The following is a 10104-nucleotide window of genomic DNA, read 5'->3' as shown; positions in this document are numbered from 1 at the left end:
GGGTCCCCGGCGCCCTGCGCGGCGCTCGCGAGCGACCTCGGCGGCCCAGCCGACGAGCACTGGTTACCTGGCATTCTATGACACGCTTCCTTCCAAGGTGGGAGGCAGGGGCACGACTCGGGTGGGCGCTTCGGTTCGGGCAGTGCGTTGGACGCCTAAGTCGCTCACTCCTTGGCGGCCCCGCCCTTCAGGCTGCGTCGCGAAAGCGCCGCTCCGTTTGGAAGGCCCCCAGGAGGCGGGACCTCCGAGAGGCACCGCGTAGAGTTCGGTTAGGGCCAGGTGGCTGCCGTCTCACCTGGGCAAGAGCCTGGCTGCCTCCGCTCCTCTCCGCGCATAAAGGGATGCAGTTCCGGGAAAGTAAGGCCGCCGCGGCTGCGGCTACGTTGTGTGTATTTCCACAGACGCGAGTCCGTCTCTGGCTTCACGTCTTCCTGGGCTCTCGTCGCTCCTCCTCCCAGCCCGCCCATCCCATCCGGGAATGAGAAGCTTGGGGGGTCCAGCGCCGGGTGCTGGAGCCGGGAAGCGCGAGCGCAGCCCGAAGAGCGCTGGTTCCAGGGTCCCAAGCTCGAAGTCCGAGCGTCGGATCCCCTGTTCGCTTTGTGGGGTGGTGGTGGATGTGCTAGGAATGATCTTGAAGGTCTCTTCTACCTCTGACATCTCATTTCAGGAACCTGGCATCTTCGGGGAGAGTTACCTGTTTTTTAAAGGAGGTAATTGTTAGTCTTGTTTTCCAACAGCGAAAAGAGTTCTGACCTTAACAACAGTCTGCACCTCTTGTTTCGACCAGCCAGTTGTATTTACTCAAATAGGTGTTTTTTCCCACTTTTGTAGATCTTAAAAGTTTCTCTAGGTCGTGAACGATTTGGGGGGAGGGGTGCACGATTTGTGTTCTAGTGTGTGAGAATGTTTACTTCATAGGCTATACGTTCCCCCAAACTATAAAATAGTCCAGTATACTTTCCAGTGTGTAAGTCGGTGGGCCTTAAAATTTTTCTTCTGGCTAACTTATAATTGTTGAATTCATTAGTTTGCATAAGCATTTAAGAATTTGAAACCGGGCTCGGTGGCTCAGCCTGTCATCCCGCGCCTTTGGGAGGCTGAGGTGAGTGGATGGCCTGAGCCCACGGGTTCGAGACCCGCCTGGGCAGCGAGACCTCACCTCTACAATAAATCAAAAAATCAGCCGGGCGTGGTAGCCTGCGCCTGTAATTCCGGCTACTCGGAAGGCTGAGGCGGAAGGATCGCCAGAGCCCAACAGGTCGAGGCTGCGGTGGCCAGGAGCGGCCGCTGCACTCCAGTCTGGGCGACCGAGTGAGACGCCACCTCAAAAAAAAAAAAAATTTGAAGGCGGGCGCGATGACTCTCAACCTGTCATCCCAGCACTTTGGGAGGCCGAGGCGAGAGGATTGCCTGAGCTCAGGGGTTCGATACTAACCTGGGCAACTTGGTGATACCTCGTCTCTATAATAAATCATGAAAATAAGCCGGGCATAGTAGCGCATGCCTGTAATTCCAGCTACTTGGAAGGCTGAGGCGGAAGGATCGCCGGAGCCCAGCAGATCGAGGCTGCGGTGGCCGGGAGCGTGCCACTGCGCTCCAGCCTCAGCAACACGGTGAGACTCCGACTCAAATAATGATAATAATAATAATTTGAAAGCAACCAGGCGCGGTGGCTCAAGCCTGTAATCCCAGCACTTTGGGAGGTCAAGGCGAGAGGATTGCCTGAGTCCAGGGATCCGAGACCAGCCTAGGCAACTTGGTGAGACCTGGTCTCTACAATAAATCAAAAAATTAGCCGGGCGTGGTGACGCCCACCTGTAGTTCCAGCTACTTAGAAGGCTGAACCAGAAGGATCGTTTGAGCCCAGCAGGTCGAGACTGCAGTGGTCTTGAGCGTGCCACTGCACTCCACCTGGGCGACAGAGTGAGACTGTGACTCAAAACAATAAAAGGATTTGAAAGCAGTTGAAAACAGTGCCGGACCTGGTGACTCAAGCCTATAATTCCACCACTTTGGGAGGCCGAGGTGAGAGAATTGCTTAAGCCTAGGGATTCGAGACCAACCTGGGCAACTTGACGAGACCTCGTCTCTACAACGAATCAAAAAATTAGCCGAGTGTGGTAGCACACCTGTAGTTCCACCTACTTGGAAGGCTGAGGCAGAAGGTTCACCTGAGCCCAGCAGGTCGAGGATTCTGTGGCCATGAGCGTGCTACTGCACTCCTGCCCGAGCAACAGAGTGAGACTCCAACTCAAAAAAACAAAAAAAAAAAAAGGAAAGAAAGAAAAACAGTGTTACCAATAAAATTTCTACTGATATTGTTTAAATAAGCAAAGCAGTTAGAGAAAAATTTTAAATTCTTTGTTCAAAGCAAGTGAATTGGTTGTATTTTGCTTGTTTTTTTTTTTTTGAGTTGGAGTCTCACTCTGTCACCCAGACTGGAGTGCAATGGCCGCTCCCGGCCACCGCAGCCTCGACCTGCTGGACTCCAGTGATCCTTCCGTCTCAGCCTTCCAAGTAGCTGGAAGTACAAGTGTGTGCTACCACGCCCGGCTAATGTTTGATTTGTTGTAGAGATGAGGTCTCGTCAAGTTGCCCAGGCGGGTCTCGAACCCGTGGGCTCAGGCAATCCACTCACCTCGGCCTCCCAAAGTGCTGGGATTACAGGCTGAGCCACTGAGCCCGGCCTGTATTTTTCTTTTTTTTTTAATTTTGGGAATGAACTGCAGCTGTTCTGAAATAAGGAAAACTTTAATTTTCAGTATAAAAACTGATCAAAGAGAATTGTCTAATTTTTCTTAATGATAAAAGGTAAATACACAATATGTGATTTTTCTGTTTTTCTCAAATACATCATTTAGTCCATTCAAGAAATTTTCCATTTATAACACCACAAGTAGATTATTTGGAACATTCATAGTCCTTAAGAATAAAATGAGGCTAGACACAGTGGCTCAGTCCTGAAATCTCAGCACTTTGGGAGCCCGAGGCAGGAGGACTGCTTGAGCATAGGCAACATAGGGAGACCTGTCTCTACAGAAAATTTATAAAATTAAGTACATTTGTGGGAATAGTTAACAAAGTAATCCTGGCTACTTGGAAGGCTGAACAGAAGGATCACGAAGCTTGCAGTAGTTGTGACTCCAACATGAGCAAGAGCAAGACCCCAACTTAAAAAAAAAAAAAAAGTTATTTTATTTTATTTTTTTGAGTAGGAGTCCCACTCTGTATCCCAGGTTGGAGTGCAGTGACACGCTTACAGCCACCGTAGCCTCGGCCTACTGGGTTCAGGCGATCCTTCCGCCTCAGCCTACAAGGACAGGCGTGTGCCACCATGCTTGGCTAATTTTGGATTTATTGTAGAGATGAGGTCTTGCAATGTTGCCCAGGCTGATCTCGAACCGTTACCTGGGCAACTTTGGACTCAGGAATCCTCTTGCCTCTGCCTTCCAAAAAAAAAAAAAAAACTATTAGCATTTGGATTTCTTTTTGCTAGAAATAGATATGTTCATTTAAGAAAATTGTTTACTAATATGATAACATTTTGATTTCTTGTGTCACCTATATTTACTGTTCTTTTTTAGTAGTTCTTGAGCCTTTATTATGTTATTGATTATATCTATTTGCATTAGTTACTATAATTCTGTATTTACAGTTTTTCTTGACCTGAGGTTTTTTTCCTTTCTTTTTCCCTAGGTGAATTATACTTTAATGTACTGCAGGTCATATACTACGGATGGGAACTGTTAAAGTTTATAATGTCAAAAACTTTCCTTAGACCAAAAGTGTCTTCAACAAAGGTATGGTAAACTAAATTACCCATGTAATAATTGCCTAACAAGAATTATAAATTTTCATGTACAGTCTTAATGACTTATCACAGTAACCCAGTATCTTTTTTTAGTTAGTGATTTAAATGAGTCTGGTGATAAGTTTTGAAACAAGTATTCACTGAAACACAGCCTTAATTTTGAAAAGGTGTTTATAATCCCAGTCACAAAGAAAAGGCTGAAAAATTTTTAATGAAAGAACATGGAAGAATGAAATAGAAGTCATGTAATTCAGTATGTCAGTTCTCTGCAAGATAACGAGTTTGGGTGGGATGGGGGTCAGACAGCATCATACTTACTCAGGATAGCTATTTTCCTAGTGGCTCTACTTATTCTCTGATCTTAAATAAGCTATTTAACTTTGCTGTTTATCTTCCTCTTTTTTTCAATAGATAGGATTCCAGATTTATGTAAGAAATAAAACTATAAAATTATACATAATATGCAAATAAGAATGGCTATTCAGAGGTTTACTATAACAATATATTCTTAGGTGCTCTAAAATATAGAGGAAAGTGGCCAAAGTTATAGTACCTGTCACAATCTTTTGGTGAAGAAGAAGTGAACTGGGTGGCTATGACTGTGATCCAGCTTCCAGATGTTTTTCTCCAAAAGGGGAACAGTGTCTAATAAATAGCTTACAACTGTGGCCGAATAGTCTTGAAGGAAAATATAATCTTAGTTCCTTTTGTTAGCCAGGTAGGAAATTCACAAGCCAGGTATTAAGTTAGCTTTTTCAAGATTTATACTGTTAGAGTGTTAGGAAAATCTGTTTAAAATTTTCCAATTATTAGAAAAACCTTTTTAATACTCCTAAATATTTTTATGTTAAAATTGCTCAATTCAGCCTCTTTCTGTATATGCACTTACAAAGGATTGTAAAGAAAAGTAAATAATGGAGCAAAATGTAGAGAGGTCAAAAATGTCTATGCGCTAGAAGAACATGAAATAAAACTCACTGATTTTCCCACTCTGTTGTCCCAGTATGCTTCTTCACTTATTTCTGAATGACAAATTTCATCCTCCCTTGAAAAACTGCCTGCCTTATTAAAGTATTGGCTGATTCATGTACCAAAATATATATATAATCCAATCATAATTGTGATTATAGCATTGGGATTCTTAGCCTTAAAACTGAAATGAGTTATTTGGGTTTATAAAATGGTTCTTATTTTGTGAATTTTTAACCTGGTCAAGGCAGAAGTGTTACTCGTCTTATTACTATATATGGTTAAAATTACATCGTTTATTTCTTTTTTTGTTTTGCTTTTTTTATAGGTAAGTTTAATATTTGTGTTTCAGGCCTACAGAGGGTTTAAAAAATCATTCTGCTCTGTGTACTGGGAAGATTACAATGAAAATAATTAAGTTTGCATGTTTTACTACTTTATATGACGTTCGTCATTATCATGGTCAAGTAGACAAGTGTGCACTTGTCCTCACTGTGAAGTAGAAAAACAGTGACTACCTATAGAGAAAGTTTTATTTAAAGAAATAATTTGTGGGATTTTTATTTAAAAACTATACATTTATGAGTATGTTGTTTCCAGAGTGGTTCACTTATGTGGGAAATACCTGTAAAAAATGTAATTATATTTACATAGTTTCTTTTTTTTCAGGTAACAGACTGGGTAGACCCATCATTTGATGATTTTTTAGAGAGTACAGACATCTGTACTATAACTGCCACATCATTAGGTGTGAATAACTCAAGTCATAGAAGAAAAAATGTGCCTCCTTCATTAGAAAGTAGCAAATGGCCAGCTAAAAAAAAAGGAAAGCTGTCTTCATTAGAACAGATCTATGGTTTAGAAAATTCAAAAGAATATCTGTCTGAAAATGAACCATGGGTGGATAAATATAAGCCAGAAACTCAGGTACTAAAAAGCATGCAAGCATATCTACATACATTAATTTCAGAGTGGATGGGAAACAGAGGGATATACGTTTTTATTTTGTTTTTGTTTTTGTTTTTTTGAGTCAGAGTCTCACTCTGTCACCCAGGCTGGAGTGCAGTGGCACGCTTATGGTCATCGCAGACTTGACCTGCTGCACTCAGTGAATCCTTCTGCCTCAGCCTCCCAAGTAGCTGGGATTACAGGCCCATGCCACCATGCCCAACTAATTTTTTTTTTTTAATTGTAGAGATTAGCTCTCGCCAAGTTGCCCAGGCTGGCCTCGAACCCCTGGACTCAGGCAGTCTTCTCACCTCCGTCTCCCAAAGTGCTGGGATTGCAGTTGTGAGCCACTGTGCTTAGCTGGGATATTCATTTTTAGTTTTCACTCTTAAAAATCTTTGTCTAAATGTTAGGAAAAAAAATTTCTAGGTTTTTTTTTTTTTTAATATTCTAAGGCTCAGATTTTCCTCAACAGTTGTCTTGAAGTTGTACCATTAGTTTTTTGTCTTAGATTGAATTTAACCCCAACCTGGAAATGATCTCTTTATTTTCTGCATTTAAAAAAATGTTATAGTTACAAATTTGCCAAAAGCATCAAACAGAGGTTTCAGTTCAAGAAGACAGTTTTTTCATAGCATTAAAATTCAAGTATAATCTGAAAGACCATTTTTAATATAGTATAACATGTTCTTGACTTACAACTTTTTTTATGATACATATTTAAGTTAATGTGTGCTGATCTACCAAAACCCTTGAGTTAAAATGTTTAATTTTAAACTTAAAATTTTTGTCTTAGCATGAACTTGCTGTACATAAAAAGAAAATTGAAGAAGTTGAAACATGGTTAAAAGCTCAAGTCTTAGAAAAGCAACCAAAACAGGTAATTAAATAAAAAATGTGTTTTAAAATATTTAACATCAAATGTTTTTCTGACTTACAGTGTGTCATTAGAAGTTAAATTTTTATGATGACTTTACTCAGGTAAGTCAAGATCACTTACAGTAGAAAGCTCCCTGACTTTACTACTATCAACTTTACTATAAGACTCAGAGACTGAATTTTTTCCTTTATATATCTTTTTCTTTGTCTTACCATTAGCATAAGACACAGTAAATCAATTAAGGCACGAGCATATTTAGCATATCATATTATCTCATGCTAAGGAAATCAGGCAATTAAATATTAGTTTCTGTACCAAATATAGACTAAAACAGTCATTCATTTTAGGCTGCTGTTTTTTATTTCACTTTCCAGTTCCACAATTACTCTAGCCCCACAAACTAGGTATCCTCACCTTCTTTCAAGCTCTTTAACTGTTTTTATTTTGAGATTTTCAGTGGGAAATAAAATAGTAAAAGCATTCATATCTATAATATAGTCATCATTTCCCCCTTAAGTATTCATTTATTATTTATCTTTAATTTTTTTTTTTTTAATGGAGACAGTGTTATTACCTAGGTAGATAGGATCTCTGCTATATTACCCAGGCTTGTGTTGAACTGGGATCAAGCAGTCTTCTTGCTTCAGCCTGCCAAAGTGCTGGAATTACAGGCGTGAGCCACCACACGCAGTTCCCCCTTAAGTTTTTTTTTTTCTTTTGAGTTGGAGTCTTAAAACATCACCCAGGCTGGAGGGCACTGGCACACTCATGGCCACCCCAGTGACGACCTGCTGGGCTTCGGTGATTCTTCTGCCTCAGCCTTCCAAATAGCCAGAACTACAAGTGCTTACTACCATGCCAAGCTAATTTTTGTGATTTATTGTAGAGATGAGGTCTCACCAAGTTGCCCGGCTTAGTCTTGAACAGGCTCAGGCAATCCATGGACTTCCGCCTCCCAAAGTGCTGGGATTGCAGGCTAAACCACCAAACCCGGCTAAGTGCTGGGGTTGACATTATTCTAACAATGTTGTAAAGTTTTTCAGTTATGACTAGTGATCCTGATTCGTATATTATATTCATAACATCTAAAAATATAAGATGTTTCATTAACACTGGGCATTCTCAAAGCTGAAATAATACACTTTTAAGACCAATGATATTTAAAATAAGGGGTTCTCGGCTGCACTCGGTGACTCAGCCTGTAATCTCAGCACTTTGGGAGGCCGAGGCGAGTGAATCGCCTGAGCCCGCGGGTTTGAGACCCACTTGGGCAACTTGGCGAAACCTCGTCTCTACAATAAATCAACAATTAGCCAGGTGTGATAGTGCGTGCCTGTAGTTCTGGCTACTTGGAAGGCGAAGGTGGAAGGATTGCCGGAGCCCAGCAGGTCGATGCTGAGGTGGCTGTGAGTGTGCCACTGCACTTCAGCCTGGGTAACAGAGTGAGACTCCAACTCAAAATAAATAAATACATACATACATGCATACATAAAGGGGGTTCTGAATTTTGCATGTTTTGTTAAGCTTTATTTTATAGACTAAAATTTTGGTTCTCTAGACTTAGGAATACTAAACTGTCTTTTGGGTTTAATGGCTTCTAGTGTCAGCTGCAGATGTCCAGTTTGTTCATCATGAAAGTCATTAAGCTTTTCCTCTGGGAGGAGGGTGCCAAAACATGCTTTTCCAGTTGTGTTTTTTGTCTGTTTTAGTTAGCTTGTTGCCATAACACTGCTGCATATACCTCTCATTCCTGTAAGAAACGCTTGCCTTGTCAGAACCAATGGTCTTGTGCCTCCTAAACTCATCCTTCATGTGCTGGTCGTCCAGGGCTGTGAGGTCAGGGAGCAGAACCTGGTGCAGGGTCAGGATGCGCCTGTACAAGGCACCAACCCAGGAGACATGCTGCCCTGGCATTGTGCCCACAGAGACCACTGGCTGCACCTGCCAGCTCTGTTTTTTTTAATTGTTTTCCTAATTAACTATAATACCATTATTCTGTATAACAAAATTAAGTATAATGCCCTAATGTTACCTAATGATCAGTTTATATTCACATTTCTCCAGTTGTCCCTAAAATATCTTTTTGCAACTGGTCACTAGATTAATGACATGATAGTAATCATCTTCATCGCAGAGTGACTTTCCCTCACTACTGGCACATAACCCATGGGGAGATACTTTGCAACATGGGAGTGCCCAGTTTCCCAGCAGTCTTTACCTAAGCGCTTTAGCATCAATTTTCGATCCGTGCTTGGATCACTTATTTTACTAGGGCTGTGAAATGATGATTTTCTAATAATTCTACTATTTCTAAAATTATTTGCTGGCATTTTTCTGTAAAAAAGGTTGCTATCGGCCGGGTTTGGTGGCTCAGCCTGTAATCCCAGCACTTTGGGAGGCCGAGGTGAGTGAATTGCCTGAGCCCGTGGGTTCGTGACCCGCCTGGGCAACTTGGTGAAACCTCATCTCTACAATAAATCAAAAAAAATCAGCCGGGCGTGGTAGCGCGCGCCTGCAGTTCCAGCTACGTGGAAAGCTGAGGCGGAAGGATCGCCGGAGCCCGGCAGGTCGAGGCTGCGGTGGCCGGGAGCGGCCACTGCACTCCAGTCTGGGCGACAGGAGTGAGACTTCCACTCAAAAAAAAATTTTTTAAATAAATGCTATTCTTGTTCAAGTATTACGGTTTTCTTTAGCTCTGTCACCCAAGCTGGAGTGCGGTTGCATGCTCACGGCCACTGCATCCTCGACCTGCTGGGCTCAGGCGATCCTTCTGCCTCAGCCTTCCAAGTAGCTGGAACTACAATCACGTGCCACCACACCTGTCTAATTTTTTATTTATTATAGAGATGAGGTCTTCCAAGTTGCCCAGGCTGGTCTCAAATCCGGAGGCTCAGGGAATTCTCTCACGTCAGCCTCCCAAAGTGCTGTGATTATAGGTGTGAGCCATCATGCCCAACCTTTTAGAATTTTTATTTTGTGTACAAGGAGCTAGCATGCTTTCATTAGGTGGATGCCTTGGATAATCCATTCAAGGAAGATCACTCAGTCCAACTTAACGAAACCTAATCTGCTTCTTCATGTACTGATGGTGACACTGATGGCACATATTTCCGGATCAAACTGACAGTTTGAGAGCAAGAGAGGACCCTTGCTGAATTTCCATGGCTGGTTTCATTAGAGCTGCTGGTGACCCATTTTGCTCTCAGGAGTGCACCGAGGCAAAAGGGTCTCTGGTACATATATTTCTTTTTTTAGAGTTGGAGTCTCACTCTGTCACCCAGACTGGTGTACAGTGGCTGCTCCCGACCACTGCAGCTTCGACCCGCTGGGCTCCGGCGATCCTTCCACCTCAACCTTCCGAGTAGCCGGAATTACAGGCATGCGCTACCACACCCGGCTGATTTTCGATTTATTGTAGAGATGAGGTCTCGCTGCCCAGGCAGGTCTTGAACCCGTGGGCTCAGGCAATCCACTCACCTCAGCCTCCCAAAGGCGC

The 10104-nt window shown here is 42.6% G+C and overlaps 3 protein-coding genes and 1 pseudogene across 5 annotated transcripts in view; 1 reads left to right on the top strand and 3 right to left on the bottom strand.

Annotated features, from left to right (window-relative positions):
* Nucleotides 1–110, bottom strand: part of TAF9 (TATA-box binding protein associated factor 9) — a 4519-nt gene extending 4409 nt beyond the window's left edge. The window contains exon 1 of the mRNA XM_021711134.1: nt 68–110. The gene's annotated coding sequence lies outside the window, so the exon portion shown is untranslated. The remainder of the gene's footprint in view (nt 1–67) is intronic.
* AK6 (adenylate kinase 6) overlaps nt 1–436 on the bottom strand; it is a 20098-nt gene extending 19662 nt beyond the window's left edge. The window contains exon 1 of the mRNA XM_008055525.1: nt 68–436. Within this exon, the coding sequence (XP_008053716.1) occupies nt 68–74 (7 nt within the window). The 5' untranslated portion in view covers nt 75–436. The remainder of the gene's footprint in view (nt 1–67) is intronic.
* Nucleotides 437–694: 258 nt separating this feature from the next.
* The window catches only part of RAD17 (RAD17 checkpoint clamp loader component), a 44291-nt gene continuing 34881 nt past the window's right edge, over nt 695–10104 (top strand). Inside the window, exons 1-4 of one of the 3 annotated variants that reach the window (XM_008055522.1) lie at nt 695–710; nt 3697–3800; nt 5450–5707; nt 6525–6608. In XM_008055522.1, coding sequence (XP_008053713.1) covers nt 3759–3800; nt 5450–5707; nt 6525–6608 — 384 coding nt within the window. In that variant the 5' untranslated portion in view covers nt 695–710; nt 3697–3758. Of the gene's footprint in view, nt 711–2689; nt 2812–3696; nt 3801–5449; nt 5708–6524; nt 6609–10104 lie in introns of those variants that run through there. The other 2 variants (XM_008055523.1, XM_021711133.1) reach the window with 2 other exon arrangements.
* LOC103257822 lies at nt 8147–8522 on the bottom strand (annotated as a pseudogene).

The sequence above is a fragment of the Carlito syrichta genome, unplaced genomic scaffold, assembly GCF_000164805.1.
Source record: "Carlito syrichta isolate Samal-C Ts95f unplaced genomic scaffold, Tarsius_syrichta-2.0.1 Scaffold301869, whole genome shotgun sequence".
NCBI lineage: Eukaryota > Metazoa > Chordata > Mammalia > Primates > Tarsiidae > Carlito > Carlito syrichta.
Note: the sequence above shows the minus strand (reverse complement) of the source record. Positions and strands in the feature narration are given on the sequence as shown.